Consider the following 20888-nt stretch of genomic DNA (forward strand, 5'->3'; position numbering starts at 1 on the left):
AGGGTGGATACAATAAGGCATTGGAATGAATCTGTATTTTATCCATCATAGTCATATCTGCTGAAATTTCATAGAGGATGGTGCAGAGTCCAGCACAAAAATTTGCTGGCTCAATATACAGATGACATTGGGGCTACAAATTCTGGAATGGGGCTGGAAAGTGTTCTGAGTCAAAAGAGTTCTCCTAAGAAAACCCAGAGTTGAAAGGAACCTTTCACCTATCAATAATCAAAGCAGTTCATGTCCATTATAAATGTTCAAGGGTTCTGAGCATCTGTTATAGCTGGAGGGTTGGCCAGCTCTCCCTCCGTCCCTCCCTCTGGCTGGAGTTAGGTAGGGATTTTCAGATACTCTAAAGGTAGTCAATGATGCTCAGAACTGTTGTTGTGGGTTAAATTGTGACTCCCATCAGATACACTGAAGTTAGAAACATAACTACAAAAAGGCCCAGCCAAGTTCTCTGTGGAATCCCCAAATAGGGGTACTTGGAGCCCACAGGCCTCTTTTGGTCATAATAGGCTCTCTGGCACCATGCAGGGGTACCCCTAGCCCACCCAATACAGGGCCTAGCACTTGGCAAACACTCAATGGATAGCTATTGACTGCCTGACTACAAGAACACATTCATCAGTCTTGTGCTAGGTTTCAATCTGGTCTGCTATAGCAGATATTTGAGAAAGAACACAAGCCTGCGAGAGTCCCAAGGGTTCACGTTGATACCAAGAATAAGAAACCAAGGACCTTGAAAGGCAGTTCAGAAGGCTTCTGGCTCTTTCCCCAGAGGCCTTGCATGAGGGCTAGGCAGTAGAGGGCAGCCCAAGAATTAAGAGCTAGATGGGAGGCTGCTGACCACTCTCATGCTCAGACATGCCAGCTCCTGATTAGATGTACAGAAACCATCATGTTTTAGTAGCTCTCTGGTGGTTTTGATGCAGGACATCCCAGGAGCGTGCTTTGAGGTGGTTTACTGTAATCAACTGCAACTGCCTCAGAGCAAAGAGTATGTCTGAATAAGAGAGGAAGCTGGGCACTGAGAAGTGCGGTAAAAAGTGGATAGCAGAGCATTAGGAATATGTGAAACATTATGACATCACCCTATCTAATGAAATACAACAGACCTTTACAAAGGAAAAGTTAGGCCTGTGAGAGAGGATATTGTTAAGTAGGAAAAATAAGTATAACAATGTTTGTATAACAGTACACATAGTATAACCAATAACGTCTTATCATATGCTATGTTACAAACATCTGTGTGTGTTTATCCCCATATATGTATGTGCACAAAAACACATCAGAGCCCCAATTTGATGGCACCTGTTAGTTTAGTCCTGGGAAGGGAGCATAACAGGATAGGGCATTCTGGCCCTGTATTATATACTTTGTATCCTTTTTTCTTTTTAGAATGAGAATATACTATGATTTTACTACTGTCCCATTTTCTATTTGATAACATGAAAGAACTACTTTTCTTTTTCTAGGTATAATAATGGTATTATGGTTACACTTAAAGAGGCAATGGGTTTTCGTTTGTTTGTTTGTTAGAAATACTGATTGGAAAACAGAACCATCTAGGATTTATTTCAAAAAATTCTGTGTTAGAAGGAGTGGGTAAGGATGAGATGAACAAGGCTGCCACAAGGGGGAAAAATGCAGGAGCTGTTGTTTTATTTTCCACTCTAGGGCATATTGAAAATTTTTCATATTAAAGAGCACATTTTTCAAATTAAAGAGCATTTCTATATGTGGAAAAATTAGGAAACAGCCTTAGGAGATATAAACAGTTGAGAAGCCCAGTCTCTTGACAGAAAGGGTGGTAGGGATAGGGGTAAGACATATCAAAACCAGCAGATCTGAGGGCCTTGTTGGGTTCTCCCAGGATTGTTCTGGATTCTCCTCCAACCCCACCAAAAATATCCTAAAGGTCTTCTAACCCTCAAGGTTAGCAATGGTGATTAGATGAGCTTCCACACAAATGAAAGGTACTTGCTGAGTGCATAAAGAAAAATAAAGTTGCTACAGTCACCCCCTGCTTGCCTCCACCCCCAAGTATCCAAGATAGAGGTCCCAGGACTAACAAGCTGATCAAAAAACACCCCAAGAACCTAGACTCAGGGTACTGCTGACTCACAAAAATTAGAAGATGCCCATGTACATGGCAAATTTAAAAAGCATGTTTCACAGGAAATTTGAGATGCTCTGAGTGACTCACGAGGGCGTTTCAAAAATGCTTACCATGATCAGAGGTAAATGCAATGATCGTGTTGTTGGCCAGCTGAAGATCATCTAAGGTACTCAAAAGGTGGCCAACCTGCGTATCCAAATAGGAAACAGAGGCAAAGTAGCTCTGGCGAATTTTCCGCTGCAAATAAAAAAAAAAAAAATCAATGAGAGTGAGAGCAATTTTAATTGCTGTGGCATACACAGAGATAATGTCCACCTGAGCATCTCTCCCAGTTCCAATTCCTCTGTTGATGCCCTCATTTAAAAAATAACACACCCTACCTCATGCATCCCCTCACCCACTGAGTCAACACAATCTGCATGTCCAAAGACTCATTTCTAAGTGAGCCAGTTTTCACTTTTCCATACATATCATGGAAGATGGATGCTATCTACTACTCCTTTGTCTCCCTCACATATTCTGGTGGGTTCCGGGAGAGGAATGTGTATGGAGCAACTGATTTCCCAGCCTATTCATGCATAGGCCCCACAACCTCTGATGAGATGAGCACCAAAGATACAACTCAGTGGTATTCATTTCCTTTGACTGCCACAACAAAGTACCATATATTGGGTGGCATAATACAGAAGAAATGGATTGGTTCCCAGCTCTGGAGGCTAGAAATCTGATGTCAAGGGGTAGGGAGGGAGATTTCTGCCTGATGGCTCTAGGGGAGGATTGGGCCTTTTTGTAGTTATGGTTCTAACTTCAGTGTATCTGCTGGGAGTCACAATTTAACCCACAACAACAATCCTGAGTCAGTGCTCTGACCACTTTCACACCCAGCAAAAGATGGCAATTGCTTATCTTTGTGCCACAACTTTCACGTGTAGCTTATTTCTCCAAAATTCTCCACAGGCCGGAGAAGAGTAATTGAAGAACAAGAGAGGAGCAGTCACAGTTCCTCCACCCAGGAGACTTTAGGGACCGCGAGGTCATACCCTGAAGTAAAGAAGCCATCAGCCCCTCCTAGGCTGACTCACCCCCAGGCTTGTTCACAAATGTTAATGAAAAAGATGAATCCCCCTTTGCCCCTCACCAAGGGGTAAGAAGTTAGGGAGCTGCTAACTTACCAGACAGCCCCAGCCTCTGCTACATGTATGGCCTCTACCTTATCAGCTGGACCTGCCAGCTTCTCATCACTGCTAGGGTAAGGGCAATCATGAGACTTGCTCCGATCTCTACTTGTGATAAGGGAACAGATGCACATCTAATCTTCTAGAAGGATTAGTCTGAATTCTGGCCTACTTATATATTCTGGGAGACAGTCTTCAGTCTGTAACTTGGAGCACTTCCATCCTCCTGGAGACCAAAGACATCAGTCAGAATGTCTGTGCCCTATACAAGGGTACTCCCTCCTTCCTCTGATGGTCCCTGGAGATGAGGCAATAAATAAGTGGGCATGGTTCTCAAATCTAGTGAGTCAAGTGACCAGTGAGAAACAACACATACAACATTGGTGAAGCCCAGGGTTGGCACAGGACAATAAGTCCTCAAGTCTAGCTGGGAAAGTAGGGAAGGTTTCACGTTGGAGAAGAGGTGTTTGCTATCAAACAAATGGGGGTAAAATGTTCTAAGCAGGGGCTGGGGGATGTGGAATCATGACAAAGCACAGCATCCCTAGGGCTGAAGAATAACAGGGGAGGGCAGGGAAGGGAAATTACACTGAAAAGGTAGGCCAGAGCCAGATGAAATAGACCTAGTAGGTCCCTCTAGGTAGCAGCGTTCCCAGGCTACAGGCCAAGGGAGTCTCTGGAGTCTTTCAAGGTGAGGAGGTGATGCAATTTGGGCTACAGGTTAATAAAAGTCCTTGGCAATAGCCCAGAATACAAATTCCAGTGGCTTTAGACAAGTATCACTAGATCACTGCTGGATTCCTAAGAAGTACTCAACAACTTGTTGAGTGAACAAAACATTGCAAGACCCACTGCACTGGACCAGAAAGATGTGCTGAAGAATCCAGAGAACTGGGTGGATTTGAGAGGAAATTGGGGAGAGCAAGCAGGTATGGAGAAGGGGATGAAGCAGGGCAAGGGAAGGGATAAGTAATCCAAGGGTGACTCTAGATTTCACATTCAGCTAGTGGCATGATTCACAGGCATGTGGTGAGCAGGGAGATACAAGAGGAGGAAGAGGAAGAAGAGACAGAACACAGTGGTAGCCTGACTATATGAAAATCTTTGGAGCTGAAGTCTCCATAGTCACCTTCCTGGGAATGGCCTTCAAAGGCAGGTTAACATGCATGTCTGAAAATCAGAAGCAAGGCCTGGGCTGGAGGGGTATTTCTGGGAGTCAACTGTCAGCAGGTCTCAGATGAGTCACACAGGCAAGAAGGAGAAAAAAAGAGGGGGACCTAGACTGACCCTGGAGGACAGCATGTAAGTGGGGGAAAACAGGGGCCTGCCATGGAGACTAGATCAGAGGGGGCCCAGGAGGGCTGGCAAGAATGCCCAGGAGGTGAAAGGTTCCAGAAGAGATGAGGCTGGTCAATGATGAGAAAGTAGTACAGAGCTCAAAGAAGGTCAAGACCAACAAGGATGGATTTTATTTACCAACAAGGTCAGCAATCACTCAGGTGAGAGATCTTAGCAGGTTGGGAAGGCAGAAACCCAAGCAGAGAATGAACAACAAATGTACAAGGAAGCCACGGCCACAGGCAGAATAGAACATTCCTTACTCTTGTTTAAAGTGCAGGTGAGTTGGGGGAAGGGCAAAAAGAAGGGAAGGGGAAAGCAGGTAAAGAGGAGAAATAGGCATGGGCAAAGGAGAAGGTACTTTTTAAAGATGTGAGCGAGGGGGAGATCCAAGAATGCAGACTAGAGGGAGGCTGCATTCCTTGTTGCTCCATAACTTGGGTTTCAAGCAAAGGATATCTGTTTCTTGGTGAGGCAGTTTTTGCTGCTTATCGATCCCCTACTGTTTACCCCATTTGTCTACTGTGATCACCTGCAGTATGCCAGCATATTCAGGCCTTTTTGAGTGCAGATTGCTTACTGTCAGGCACCTATCATTTGCCATTTGCCTGCCTCTTGCCTGTCCATCGCCTGCCTTTCACCTATCCATCACCCACTACCCGAGGTTCACATCCCGATCTTCTGACAGCAGTCAGCAAACTGACCACAGACCGCCAGTGGAGTGCCAGTGGAGTGCTGTTGCCTGGAAGTTCACTGTCATAGTACCAGCAGGTTTGGTTACATGTGGCTGCCGCCATTTTGAGACAACAGCCAGGCTCCGTAGGACCCATGACTGGACTGACTGAGCCTCGTCTCCGGGATCCCTCAGCCCGACCAATCACTCCCTGCTTCCGGGGCCCTCACAGAGACTGACTGCTCCCCGCCACCAGGACCCCCAGACTGACTGACTACACCCCGCCTCCAGGATCCCACAACCTGACCGACCACACCTCACCTCCAGGACCCCTGCCTGACCAACCATACCCCGCCTCCAGGACCTCCAGCCAACCACACCCACACCCCGAGCTGCAGCTCCCCATTTGCCAGCACATTTGGAAGCCAGACCAGCCATCCTGGATAATCCTGGAAGCTGTATCTTCCATCTTTAGGTGGGGCAAATCCCATCCTGAGACGCCTGCTGGAGACTGGAAGCTCATTGTCAGGTACCTCTCATGCATCAGGCAACTGAAGACTGGGAGGTTTGAATACTATATGACTGTTACAGTGTGGATTTTCTTTTTTCTCCTTATTGAAAAATTTTAAGTTTTTATTTATTTACTTTTCTTGCTCTCTTTTCCTTTTCTTGACCTGTTCCCTCAGTCTCTTTCTCCCTTTTTGCATGCTAATAACCAACTTCTTTTGATTATACTCACTCTTTCTACAGTCTAGAACTTCTATATATTCTTTTCTTATCCCATTAACAGCTACATCCTACACCCCTCCGCATCCTCTTTGTCCTCCATTAGAAATTGCAGACCTTATTGCAAATCTGTTTGTTATACTGAAGATAATAATTGAACTCATTCTGTTTATTATGACAATATTTTTAATGTCCTCATAGGGGCTATTTGGTGTAGGATTGCATACTGTCTGAACTGGGCACTGCTAATATTGATCTCCCCCTTAAAGAAAAGGTTTTGGAAACCTATAGGGCCACTATAAGCCCATAGGGGGGAAACTGCAATAAAGATGTAAGTGACATGAGCAGACATAGAGGCTGCAGGTAAAGTTGATGGGAAGGAAAAACTCACTGAACAAGGGAAAGAAGACAAGCAGATGGGCAGCTGAGTGCATTGCTGCCTCATGGCTGTGTGAATTGTCTCCAGGTGCCCTCATGCAAGTGTCTCATGATCAGAATACTGCATGTGGGACAAGGCTGAATGGACAAGTGTGCCAAGGGGATTGCAAGAACAGTAAGTGGCCAGCTATGGGACTTTAGTGATTCAGGGGAGAAGCAAAGTCAAGAGTCCACCTAGACAGAGCCTATCAAGGAAAAGTCCACACTCTGGAAATCCTCAGGAGGTATGTGGGGAGCTGCAAGTTGAAGGGGTCATGGTAAGGATGGTGACAAAGAAGGAGCAGGCCTGGAAGATGGCAAACACCTGAGGACACTGGGCTGGATCTGAAGAGAGCACAGAATTGAGAGGCTCAAGAGAGAAGTGAGATGGGGCTTGGACATGAACATCTAATGCAGCAGGGCCTGAGAAAACCAGGGTTCCCTCTGGGTCACGTTCTCTGCTATGTGTCGAACAGACACAGGTGCAAGGAAGGGACTTGGAAAACTTTAAGAAGAATTCATCATGTAGCTGGTACTGTCCTAGATGCTTCCACATATACCCTTTAGTCCTCCCTGAAAACTTCTTAAGTTAGTATTAGTGCAGAAAACTGTTTCCATTTCACAGATAACGAAATTGAGGCTCAGAGAAATAAAGTGACTCAGGAGAGTTCATACAACTGGTATGGGGTAGAAAGTGAATTTGAACCCACACTGTTTGGAACTGAAAAACCCAACCATGGGGTTAATTACATTTCTCTGGGGTGACCCAGTTCCACCTGATGCTAACATCATACAGTGAGGCCAGTGTCATTTTTCTGCCTTTAGTCTCCTCACCTAACAATAAAAGGGGCAGGCACCTCACTGGATTCCCATACGGACCAAAGCAGATGACCTAAATAAATGTTCAGTACCCATCCCAGTACCTGGTATCCATCCCAGCACCCAGTCCATTGCAAAGGTTCATTTTAAGTGACTGTCGCTAATAAGGCTTCCAGACACAGCCTCAGAACTACAATTTGAGTCATCTTATTATCAGATCCCAGAGATGCAATATTAGAAAATAAACAAACTGACAAATCTGTTGCTTTCCAAACTTTCACCACTTGCTATCAGGAAGCTCAGGAATCAAATAGATTTGAGGAGCATACACACCTCACCCCTGAAACTCTGGTGTGCAAACTCAGAAGTCACATGGGTTTGAATAGCAAGAATTACCTGTATGAGTTGGTTTTGTTTAGGTTTAAACTATAATCTCTGACAATAGTTCTCAAACTTCTGAGTGCATCTGAATCACTGATGTACCTTTTGGGGAAATGTATATTTTGGGGCTCCATCTCCAGCTTCTGACTGTGTTAACTCTGGGTGGGTTAGGACTCTTATTTCCAACAAGCCTGCAATTCTGATGCAGGTGTTCCAGGAAACACACTTAGAAAACATTACCATGTTCCATTCACTATAGCCTACCTATCTCAGCATTTATGTGGTAAAGTAAAGGCTCTACATGGAAGATTCTGGAAAGGATGTTGGTCAGCATATTTTTTACATTCACATGGGAGAGAGGGTAGATGATGAGTCAGCATGACAATTCTAATTTTGGGGCTGCTCTTCCCCCTATCATAGCAAAGGGATATCAGTCATCATAGCTGGGCAGCACTGGCCATGATGGCACCCAGTTACCTCTGTGCCACGACCCAGTCATCCAGCCAACTCGAGAGTGACAGGTGCCAGTTTAGGCTTTCCCGCAGAGGGGACCTCCAGTACCAGCAAACTGAGCCTTCTGGGCTGCTCAAGAGTTGCCAACATGCTATAATTGATGAATTGTAACTTACATTAAACAGCATCTCCCATAGTTAGGGACATTCACCCAGGTTGCTTCCTCACTCCCATCCCTCCTGTAGCAAGTCACCAAATCTCTGGATTCCCTGTTCTCTGGAAGTTGAAACACTGGCCAGGAGACTCTTGATCCACCCAGTACTGTCCATGTCCTACAGAACACCTCCCACCCAGCACCTGGCAAAACACTGTGCATAAAAATTCTTAATAAGATATTATGAAAGGAATAGATGTTGCACTGAAAAAAGTGAACTGACCAATGGTATCAGTGCCTGATACACCCTGGAAATATGTTCTTTGTACCTGAAAATCCATAGGAATGGGGCCATAGGGCACACTGATGTTTAAGGCTTGGACGTCTTCCCGTTGCCTGATATCCATCCAGGGGTTGTAGGCTACAGGAGGTAGGCCATCAGGGACCTGGGGATCAGGAGCCAGGGTGATGTTCTCCAAAGGGTACAACTTCTGAAATTCCTTAGGGAAAAAAACACATGGAGCCACAAGGTTGTCACTCTCTTAGCAATGGCACAAGGCTGTAGCTCTTTAGGTGTTTATATGGCCTTTTCTCTAAGCCTGAGATGCATTTACATCATGGCCCCAAATACTCATCCCCTACCTGAAGTCAGGCCTTAGGTCACCCTCATGAGATGACAAAAGCAATGAAATCATGCAACTTTTGTTTCCTACAAACCAAGCAGTGGTATATCTCTTCCCTCCTATGGACAGATGCCCTTCTGTTCTTGTCCTATTTCACTTCCAGTACACAGAAGTGTGATGAGGTGTTCTGGGTTCCCCAAACCACTCTCAGGCCCAGTAATTCTCTACAACTCACAGGACTCAACATATAGCCACACCCACAGCTATGGTGTATTACAGTGAAAAGATACCAGAAACAATTGGCAAAGGGAAAAGGCCCATGAGGCAAGATCTAGAGGAAAACAGTAACAAGTTTCTAGAGTTCTCTTCCCAAAAAGTCACACAAAATGCACTTTCTTCTCTCAACAATGAGGTGTGTGATAACATGTATAAAATGCTGCCAGACAGGGAAACTCATCAAAGCCTAAGCAACTCGATGTGGTTTGGGGCTGATCATGTAGGTACTCTTAAGCTGGAACAAACCAAAAGTCTAGTTTCCTAAAAGGAAAGCAGGGATTCAGCATATACCTTAATGTTCACCTAAACAGTTTAGGCATAGTGAGCTACACTTATGAGTTCTGGGGATGGTGGCAACACTCCCAAAATCAAAGTCCCCAGATGCCTACCAAGGACCAGCCTTATAAGCAGGACTTTCAGAGGCTCATAGCCAGGTCGGCTTTGTCAACTACTTTCTGCAAAGAAGAAGAGGCAAGTCTCATAATTCTATCAAGAGGGTTGACAGCTCCTGCTAGGAAGGCATGATATCCTATGTCAGTCAAAATAAGATACCTGCAACATCAAAGAGCATACCTTCTGGTCTCTGCTCTCATTACAAGTGAGGGGCAGCCTTTGTGAAGTCAAAAAGTTGAGCTACTCAGGCCCAAGGAAAACATAATAGGTAAAACCAAAAAGATTATAAAAAGGAAACTACTACATGCTCTAAGTGTTATACAGGCAATAGGATTTGAGCTTCCAACAAGCAATGCAGTATCCTGTGGTTATGGCGTCTAATCTGAAAGGCTCATGGGGTAGAGGGAAGGCAGTTGGTGAAGACAGCTTCACATTCCCTGGAAACATGTCCGGAGAACCATCCCTTCTTGTAGGCTTTTAGTGGTTCTGGCTCACTTCTCTATGATCTCATCATCCCACCCAACATTTGCACACTGAGTTCAATGAAAGGAAATAAAACCTCCAGTGGGGAGAATTAGAAAGCCAAGCATTTCTTATAAGATCCTTACATGTTCTAAGACTACTTGGCTTTGACCTCTGACTCCTATCTTCCACTCCACTGTGCATACTAGGTAGCTCCCATCGGGCATCCCTTGTAACTTGGGATGGCAAGATGTAGTCACCTTCACTACACAAATCCCTCCCTCAACAAATAACACAGTTGTAGTAGCTGTTGGATCAGCCCTCAGCCAGTTCTTCACCTTGGGGTATCTGAAGGGGATGTGTGGCTTATGGTACCCAACAGCCAGGAAGAAAGGACTGCCAGATGTTTTCATCTTTTCCAACAATCGTATTGCTTGCTCAGTGCTCTGTTTGTCAGGCAAGGTGCCCTCGGGCACATCCACTACATCCACAGGACAAAGCAGGTTGGCATGGAGTTCTCCGTCTTGCCCCCTACATGTCTTTCAAAACAAAATGATGTAACATCAGATTTTTAAATGCAAGAAATAGAAACCATGAAGGTTATACACAGAGATTTAATGTTCATATCACCAGCCCCTTAGCTGTTAGTCATACAGAGTGAATAGGCTCATCAGAAGTAGAACTAAACCAGAGAGGTAATTCTTTTCCAGGCAGGAGACAGAAATCTACAGCAGTTAAGCTTCTTACTGCTGATTCTCTGTCTCCAAGTCATAGCTCATTAAAGAAACCCAAGTAAACTAATTATTAGAAAAAAATCTTATCTCCAACTCAACAATGAAAAGTAAATAAGCCAATTAAAAATGGGCAAAGGACTTGAATAGACATATTTCCAAAACAATATGTAAATGGCTAATAGCACATGGAACTATGCTTAACATAATTAATCATTAGGGTAATGCAAATGAAAACCACAATGAGATACCACTTTACCTACAAGGATGGAGATAAGTTTTAAAAACAGAAAATAACAAGTTTTGGCAAGTATTCAGAGACACTGAAACCCTCATACATTGCTGGTAGAAATGTAAAATGGTGCAGCCACTTTTAAAGATTATTCATCAATAATTCCTAAAACAGTTAAACATATTTATTATATAACCTAGCAATTATATCCCTGGGTATATACCCAGGAAAATGGTTTTTGGGAGCATACCAGGGATTGAACTCAGGGGTGCTCAATCACTGAGCCACATCTTTAGCACTATTTTGTATTTTAAAAGACAGGGTCTCACTGAGTTGCTCAGCACCTTGGTAATTTGCTGAGGCTGGCTCTGAACTCATGGTCTCCTGCTTCAGGCTCCAAAGCCCCTGGGATTAGGCGTTTGCCACCTCGTCCGGCTAGAAAATGTTTTTAAATGTCCACAAAAACACAAATGTTGATAACAACATTATTCCTAATAGCCAAAAAGTGAAAAGAACTCAAATATCCACTAAGTGATAAATGGACAAGTAAACTGTGGTGTTATGGAATGCTACATACTCATAAAAAATAATGAAGTACTGATACGTATTACTACATGGTTGAACCTCAAAAACATTATGCTAAAATCAAATAATCTAGATATAATTGGTCACATTTTATATGATTCTATTTATATAAAATGCCCAGAATAGGTAAATCTACAGAGTAATAAAGTAAATCAGTTGATGTCACAGACTAGGGATTGGGATGAAATATGGAGTATCTGGTAATGGGTACAGAGTTTGTTTTAGGGTTGATGAAAATGGTCTAAATTTGGTTTGGGTAACAACTACACAACTGTGAATATACTTAAAAATATGATTTAAAAGGGACAGTTTTTTCTGTAATCCCAGAGACTCAGGAGGCTAAGGCAGGAGGATGGCAAATTCAAGGCCAACCTTAGTAATGTATGTAGTCCCTGTCTGAAAATAAAATCAAAATGGCTGGGGATATATCTATTTACTAAAGCACTCCTGGGTTCCATCCCCAGTTCTATAAAAACAAATAATAAATATAAAAATAAAAGGGACACTTTTATGGCATGTGAATTATGTCTCAATAGGAAAAAAATAAGGAAAAAACCATCTTCAATTTCAAAGACAGAGTTAGGCTTGTGAGCAACAGGGTTAGCATTAAGTGGATAAGGTGACAGCTCAAGGAATTTCCAGATCCTCGGCCACACCACACACAGAATGAAACCACTTCATTTTCCAAAGCAGTCATACTGGCCACAAGACCAAAGTCAGTTTTGACCATGATTTCCAAATCACAAAGACCCAGGAGCTATGTCAACTACTGCCCCATCTCAAAGACCCATGTCTTTTCACAGTCCTGCCCTTTATATTGAGGATTCCTCCAAACCAAGACAAAGTTTCTTTATAGATTCTTTTTCTTCTAATGCTCTAAAATGTTAAACCCTTTGTTGTAAGTTTCAGCAGCTGAACACATGCACTAGGGTCAAGACAGGCAGGCAGACAACATGCCTTTGTACCATTCTGGGTTTAGGTTCCTAGAGCTCCCATCCCCCTTCCCCCTCCCATGTCTCAGTACCTTCTATAATCCTTAGTACAGAGGCTCATCTGGAGTAAGCATCAAGGAACAATTAAGTGAGTATGACACACTACAGCCTAAGGTTCTAGAATGAAGCCACTATTCCTGTTGGGCCTAATGCTAAAATATGCCAATTTTAGTCTCTAGCAAGACATTAACATAAGTAAAACCCACAAAACTCATGACAAAACCAGCTTAGAAGTATACGGAGTATACATAATAGTTTGTTTTCTAGACAAAAAGAAAGTGCTTTCTCCCCAGACCACTGACCCTTTCATAACCTTACCTTAGTGTTCTCATACTTCTCTGAGGAAGGATGATAAGGAGGAAAAGACCAGCTATATGGAGAATCATCACTATGATTAGAAGATACACCTTGAAGGAAGGGAAGAAGAAAATTGTTAAATAAAACATGAAGGGTTTTTATGCCTCATCTCCCAAAATTAAACTTTTGTCAACAACTGGGGAAGTAGAACTTTCCCTCTTGGGCTGCATTCCCCCTCATCTATAAAATAAGGAACTGAGGTGAGATGAAGAAATATCCCTACCAACAACAACTCTACAGGTCTCCATTTGAATCAGGAACATCTGACTTCCTGGTCCCTAAGCCCTGGAGATTTGTAGTAGGCTCTGTGGAAGTGACCCACAAGGACAAGATGAGCCAGGCTGTTACAGCACAGCACAACTCCTTAGAACCCACACTGGAGCCTCTCACCCACCCTATGTAGGAAGCAGCAGAGCAATCTCACCACCATGAGGCAGCTGGGGAAAGGGAGGCTCAGAGGTCTGTACCTTGCCCAATGCCAATCAGACATCAAGTAAGTGAGCCAGAACCCAAACCCATGCCTTCAGACTCCAAAATCAAGTGCTTGGTTTTGAAGCACAAACCCACTCCTAAGCTTAGACGTTTACAGTTTACAAAAAAAAATCAAAGGATGGACTGACTGAAGTGCTCTATAAGGGAGCCCCAAGACACAGAAGTGAGGTGGGTCCACTGAAGGATGTCAAGGAGGGTCTTTAGAAGTTAGCAAGGTCTGCAAGCTATCTGAAGGGAAGTGCTGTCTGTGGTAGTTAGACAGGAGGAGCAGAGACATCACAGGCAAGACCAAGTCAGAAAGAGCATGGTCAGCACAGGAATACACTAGAGCTCCAACAGGGAGCACCAGAGGACATAGGACTGGAGGGGTGTTGAGTGAAGGGCCCAGTGACACAACAAGCATGGCAGAAAGAGCACACAGGAGGCTGACAGACCTGGGGTCAAATCCTGACACTGTACCTTAGCACCTATGCCTCCTTGGGTAAACTACTGTGCAAGCCTCAATTTCCTCCTAAGGAAATGGAGATGATGATAAAAACCTACCTTGTTTGCTATTGATAGGATTATGCTAGAGGCCAGCAAAGTAAGTGGTATGTTCTTGGCACTCAGTGGTTGGTACCACCATCCTTGAGCAAGCCCAATTCTGACAGAATAGGTGTTGTAAACAGGCCCAATTGAAAAATGTGTTTCCTAAAGGACCGACCACAGGCAAGCTTGTGGGATCAAACTTGGATACTACACTCAGAGCCCAAAAGCCAATCATAAGGAAGGAGGTCAAGCAATTTCACTCAGGCCTTTCTGGCCTCCCTTCCAGAAGCCCAATCTCCTGCCTCTGCTGTATTTCCTTCTCTATCTAAAACTGTAACTTCCCTCTTAGGCAAAGAGCATTGTGATGTGACTATGAAACCGCAGAAACTCTGACTAATGTAGGACTTTTGACTAGAAAATATGATACATGGCAAAGTTACTTTCAAAATGGGCCTGACTTAGCCCAGTTCAATGCTATCCTCAATCTGGACTAGTCAGCTAGCCTCTGGGAGAAGATTTCTAAGATTGCTAATATAACCAGTGTACAAAGAGAAAGCTACTGAAAATGTTCACATTGTCACCCAGCCTCATGATAAGTACTACAAACCCTATGAAGCTTTTCCTTCCATATTCACAATCTATCTACATTGGGATGCTCTTCTGGGTGGGTCAAGATAGTTATAACTTCAGCTTTTCAGATAAGGACTCCAAGGCTCAAAGACGATAAACAATTTTCCCAATGTAAGCCATACAGCTAAGAAGTGGCAGTGCTGAGACTAGAACCCAGGTGCCCAGAATCCTGGTACTAGTGCCCATCAGCAGTTCAATCTGCTTCTAGGATGATCATCCCAATGGAAACCTAAAAAAAACTTGGTACCCAAAAAAGTACAGTATGTTAGACTGCTATACTGTCATTAAAAATGATTTTTTATGAACATTAAGAGGAAATGTTTAAAATAACTCAGGATATAATCCTGTACACATGAGAAAAATCAGAAAAAAAATAATATGCCCAGAATAAGGATAGCATCAAAATGTAGCCTATCTTAGGATGCTGGAAATAAAAGTGATCTATATTCTTTAGGTTACAGTTTCCATTTGTGTAATCATAAATTGCTTCTACAAATAAAAAAAGGTTATTTTTTAGGCTTTGACATTTTACTTGTGGTATTAAAGCCTGTATAGCCAGGTGTGGAGACGCAACTTGTAATACCAGCAACTCACAAGGCTGTGGCAGGAGGATTCCAAGTCCAAGGCCAGCTTCAGTAACTGAGGGATGCCCTAAGCAATTGAGTGAAACCATGACTCAAAATACAAACATAAAAAAAGGCTGGTGATATAGCTCAGTGGTAAAGTGATCCTGGGATCAAACCCCAGTACCAAAGGAGAGTGAGAGTCCCTGGTACCCTACAGGTCTCAGGTAGCAGTTTATACTCCTACTCTGATATTGTTCACTGAGAGTGGGAAGTAAGACACACCAAATTGCAGTGCCTTCACCACATAAGCCCACACAGTAGCACTGGTTACAAGGAATTCCCCAGATGTGCATGCCCGACCCCTCCCTCACAGACAGGGACCCCACAGGGCAGAGGGGCAGGCCAAGAGCTAGACTCACACACAGCTCTACCACCTCCCCACCCAGCACCCTTCTACCACCAGAGGAGACAGAGGAGCCCCAGAGCACCACCTCCAGCCTCCGAAAGGAAGCCAGACTCTTTCTACCCTCTTTCACTTTGGCTGAGAACTGAAGCCAAGCTGAGAAGTGGTTTTTCTAGAAAGGCAGAAGTGCAAGCATTCAGCCAGAAAAGCTGTCTACAGAGACAGTCCCATACCCAGCAGGGGATTCCCACACTCAGCACAGAACAGGAGAACTCAGACTTTGGGCATAGAGCAGTACCAGGGTGAAAGACTTTTCCAACCGACATGGTCAGGTAGCCATTCTCCTTGAAGTACTGGGGGATGGTGGAGAAGTTTCCCGCGTGCACCCTCCAGTAGGAGTTGAAGTCATACAGGCGTGTGGTGTCAGGCCTCCTCCCGGTGAGGAAGGACACGCGGCTTGGGGCACACACTGCTTGCTGTTAGGGAGCAGAAGGAGAGGTCAACATCATCACAGCATAATGTGTCTGCCATCTCCAGGGTAACCAAGCAACCTCCCCAGGTCCTCAGCAACAGCCTGGTGGCTGAGTCATGCAGATCTCAAAGCCACCCAGTGGGATTTGGGCCTCACCCAGGTGCCAGAGATTGCTTCCTCCTGGCAAGACAAGGCAACAATCAGCCCCTCAAATAAGCAGATGCTTGTATCCTCCAATGAGACAGTGTCCCCAGTCACCCAGAGTGGGCGATATTCTTGGAAGCATTCCTGAAAAGGGGCTTGGGGAGGAGGGTCACCATAGCTGTCTGGCTGGCCCTTGCCCATGGGTGGCATTCTGTAGCACCAGGCAGTGCCCCCTACCAGGAGAAAGCTGGCCAGGGCCCTGAACATTTTAGAGCCAGGGCACACTCCACCCAATGAGGTGAGGCAGCACAAGATTCCTTACATGGACAATCACATTCCCTTGACCACCATTTTCCAGAATATGCTTCCCTCTTTCAAGCAGGGACCTGGCACACTCAGCACCACCCAACATTAGCTGAAAGGCCCCAACCCTAAGTGTACAAAGGAGGTACACACCCGTGCCTAGAGGTTCCCAGACTTACCTGGGCAAAGGCATTCTGGAAGAGGAGACTGTGGGATGCCAGCTGGTCGATATTTGGGGATCTCACTAGTTTATCCCCATAACAGCCCAGGGATGGGCGTAGGTCATCCACAATGATGAGAAGGACGTTCAGAGCACCTGCACAGGAGGGAGGAGCTTAGGTGAAGTCATGTGCACTGATGCTGAAAGTCCTCATCCTAGGGCACTGAGAGACTCAAGTCTGGCTCCTGCACCTGGATAATCCAGCTAGGGTGTGGGCAAACCAGGGTTGGGTCTCAGCCTGGGCTGGAGTTGGATGTAAAGAGGAATCCTGGGTTCTGGGTAGTAAGGTTAGGTTTTGCCATAATTTAAAGCCTGGGAGGGAGAGAGGGGGGTACAGACTTTAAGGAGAGAGAGGATGGATGAAGGGTTGAATGGACCACCGAAAGGAGCAAGGATTGCAAAAGGAAGAGAGAAAGGAAAAGATGAAGGAATGTGAAGAGGGAAAGATGGAGGAAGTGAAGGAAAAGGAGGAACGTATTGCCAGAGGGTTGGAAGGACAGAGGGAGGGAACAGGATGGATTGACAGAGGGATGGAACAATGGAGGAAAGGACAGAAAAATGCATAGAGGAAGGGAGGTAGAACAGATGGATGGAGACATCAAAAGATGAGGAAAGGAAAAGATGGAAGGTTGGAAGGAGTGAAAATCTGGGGGGAGGTAAGAAATGGGATATAGATGGATGGCTAGAAGGAACGGTTAGGAAGGAGAGGGAGGCAGGGATGGATGTGGGCAGGGAAGGAGCAAAGAAAGGACGGAAGGTGGGAGGGCGGACGCGGGAGGAACCTGTGGTGGAGTTTGCCTGCGCTGCTGCTTCCAGGGCGGCGCAGACCGAGCCCAGGACCAGGCCGAGCCAGAGCAGGTTCCAGCCAGGCGGAAACGGCGACAGCATTTCTGCTTCTGCGCCGCCGCTCAGGGCGGCAGTGATGGTCTGAGGATGGAAGCCTGGACAGCTGCTGCTGCAGCCACAGGTGCCTTGTCAGGAAGACAGCGCGACGCGGCCGCCGCGGGCCCACAGGCCCGGGCTCCTGCTGCAGTGCCAGTGCGCCTGCGTGCATCCTCCCTCCCCCGCCTCGCCCCGCCCCGCCCCGCCTCTGGGGATCTAGCGTGAGGTTCCTAGCGTGATCAGAGCCACAGTGGGCGGGGCCAAGGGCAGAACCTGAGCCATCAGGCAGCCTTAAGGTTTTTGCCCACCCGCAGACCCGCAGACCTGCCGGCACGGTCCTCGATAGACAGCTGCTATAGGAATCTTTGGAGGTGTTGGGAGGGTTTTGAGACTCACTATCCTCAGCTAGAAGTTTCCTGCCTTTGCCTTTGCTCTTGCTGTGTCCTTTCCTCATCTCTGAATAAATGTCACACTTTTCCTTGCAGCCCCGCCCAAACCCTGTTCTTCAATTAGGTCTTTTGAGAACCCCCTTCCTCCTTCCACAAGACCCCCTTTTTCCTATTCATTTGTTCAACATTTAGTAACACAAATATGTACACCAGGTACTGTTGACAGTGCTGGTGGTCTAAGTTCTGCCATGGTGGAGCTTAAAACAACAAATAAACAAACATGCAGAATGTCGGTGGGCATATGTGGTTTGGAGAAAATAACGTGGGGCTGGGAGTGCTTGTTATTTTCTACGTGGTGGCCAGGCAGGGCCTCACCAGGAAAGTGACATTTAAACAAAAACTTAAAGGAAAGGTGCAAGCCCCATTGATGTCACAGGAAAGATGCTCCCAGTAGAGGGAGTAGCAATTGGGGAGAACATGCTTGCCAGTGTTACATGGCATAGAAGCAGTGGTAGGTGGCCTGGGAAAAGCAGCTGGAGAGAGTGGAAAGGAGATACAAGGAATGAGTGTCAAGTCCTATAGCAAAAATCATTCACTGTTCACCTTGGCTGAAAGTCAGGACAGACATTGGGCCTCTCTCTTCCATGCTCAGAGCTTCTTGGAAACCTAGCCCTCCATCTCTAACTCACCCCCAACTCTCCAGTAAGACAGGTTAGCTCAATGCCAGGCAAACTGGAGACATCTCCTGCATGCATGAATGCAGAAGTATTAGTATTGTTATTGGAGGGCTCCTATAGCTCAGGCAACATAGTAAAATAAAAGCAATAGTTTTACTCCTTGTAGCAACCTCATGAGCTAGATGCTAGTAACATTCCAATTTTATGGATCTAGAAATTAAAACTCAGGCTAAATCACTTGATCAAGGATGCTTAGCCAGGAAATGGAGGACAGGTTGGCTCTCCATTGAGAGGCGTTCCTCCTAAGGAGGTAGCCAGGGCATGACCATCACATGCTTTGCTGCCATTGCTGATGCACTCACTTTGCTGTTTCAGGCACCAGAACTGGTGGTTATTCACACTGCAACCTGGCAGGTATCTTCTTGGGAAGGGCCTGTCTATGCCTATAGTCCACAAGCCAAAGCATAAGAAGTCCCTCAGGTTGGGTCAGCTCCAGCCACGGGCTGCCAGACTTTAGACACTTCATCTGTACCTTGTCATCCTAACACTTGTTCTAAACTGATGATAGCTCAAGGTCTTTGCTCTGTCCCTCCTAAAACAATGACCTTAATGATTCAGGAAATTGTTTCAACAGGGACTCCAATAGATGTTTAGACTGTTTGTTCTCTTACCTTTTTTTTTTTTCTTTCTTCATCATCTGTAATACCTTCTCAATAGCAATAGGTACTTCCTTTCAGCCTGTGAGCTAAGGTTCTTATTGGATCATACTTGCCCTTATTGAAAAGTCATTTATAAAACTAATAATTCAATAAACCCCAGGATGCTCAAAGAAGGGAATGAGACAAAAATGTACACATAGTTTCTGCTTCTATAAATGCCTTCAGTTCTTTTGTGGACTCATTTCTAGTTGGCAAATAAGTTTCCTGAATATCACCCATCCACATCTGGGAGGGTATACAACCAATAAGAACATTGAAGATATCCCCTTTCCCTCAGGATTTTCTCTGATTATGGTCATGCCTCAAATGAGGACAGATATACAACTTAAACTGAACTTGCAAGGCACCAGAGGGGTTTGAAGGCTAAAATGCAAAAATAGAGGGAGATGATCGTGCAGTAGAAATGAAAGTCAAAGCTGAATACAGACATATAGTGCAGTTTAATAAATACAAAATGTCCCTGCTAGGGTATCAACACCCTAGCCCTGAATGTTTCCCACTATTGAAATGGCAAAGTTGATATGTTTTCAAAGTACTTATTCATTCCAACAGACTGGGATATGAAACACCCCCGCCCAAATATCAGCAGTATTCACACAGTAGCTTCTTTTCATTGAACATTTTTAAGGGAATAGCCTAAAGTTGCTAAAAACTAAAATATTTAGCTGAAAGCACCATAAAATCAAGCCTCTATTTTCATATTTAATGCCTCAAGGTTAGCACTTCTTCATACCTCAGTTCCTACACAAGATTTACTAGGAGTATCCAAAGTAAACACTCTCAATCTTTCTATAAAAATGTATTCAAGCAATATCAAACAAATTTCTGGAATATTAAAAAAAATGGTGACAACAATAAAATATTTTATTAATAGAATAAAGACTTTTGGACATACAATAATTCAAAAACTTATCTCCACCTCTACTATGTCTTAGGACAGAAAGAAAGATGTACTCCAGAAAGCCCAAAGAAGTTTGGAAATATATACCAATATCATCACTACCACTAAGAACAAGTAAATGAAAGATAGATACATATCCAAAAATTTCTCCAACATGACAACTATATAATTTCTAGATAGTAACCAACCAGTCCAGATTGAAACAAAAGGTCAGAGATTCTGAGAGGAAAATCAATAGGAAATGAGAGGATTTCGTTTAAGTGACAGCACAGTGACTGGAGTTATAGCTAAGTCGCAGAGCACTTCTCAGCACATGTGAGGCACTGGTTTCAATCCTCAATGCCACATAAAAATAAAAAAATTAAAATAAAGATATTGTGATATTGTGTCCATCTACAACTAAAAAACTAAAAAAGACAGTATAAATGATATATTCAAAGTAATCAAGTATATGCTAAACATACAGAATATCTACAATGAAGACCCAAAAAAACAAAAGTCTCTAAAAGTCTCAATCCAGATATTCAACCAGTTCAAATGGGAACCTGAAGTGAATGAACTTGAATAAGAAAATTGGATTGGATTCTGATAAATAGAATAAGAATAAGAGATATTAGGACAATGGTGAAGAAGGTAGATGTTCCTTTTTCCAT

The 20888-nt window shown here is 44.4% G+C and overlaps 1 protein-coding gene across 2 annotated transcripts in view; it reads right to left on the reverse strand.

Annotated features, from left to right (window-relative positions):
• The window catches only part of Ids (iduronate 2-sulfatase), a 40851-nt gene extending 23154 nt beyond the window's left edge, over positions 1-17697 (reverse strand). For both annotated transcript variants that reach the window (XM_047536516.1, XM_047536515.1), the window contains exons 1-7: positions 17450-17697; positions 16627-16763; positions 15827-16004; positions 12871-12959; positions 10351-10551; positions 8588-8758; positions 2233-2359 (exon numbers count right to left, since the gene is read on the reverse strand). In XM_047536516.1, coding sequence (XP_047392472.1) covers positions 2233-2359; positions 8588-8758; positions 10351-10551; positions 12871-12959; positions 15827-16004; positions 16627-16763; positions 17450-17555 — 1009 coding nt within the window. In that variant the 5' untranslated portion in view covers positions 17556-17697. The remainder of the gene's footprint in view (positions 1-2232; positions 2360-8587; positions 8759-10350; positions 10552-12870; positions 12960-15826; positions 16005-16626; positions 16764-17449) is intronic.
• Positions 17698-20888: the final 3191 nt, after the last annotated feature.

The sequence above is a fragment of the Sciurus carolinensis genome, chromosome X (genome assembly GCF_902686445.1).
Source record: "Sciurus carolinensis chromosome X, mSciCar1.2, whole genome shotgun sequence".
NCBI classification, from domain to species: domain Eukaryota; kingdom Metazoa; phylum Chordata; class Mammalia; order Rodentia; family Sciuridae; genus Sciurus; species Sciurus carolinensis.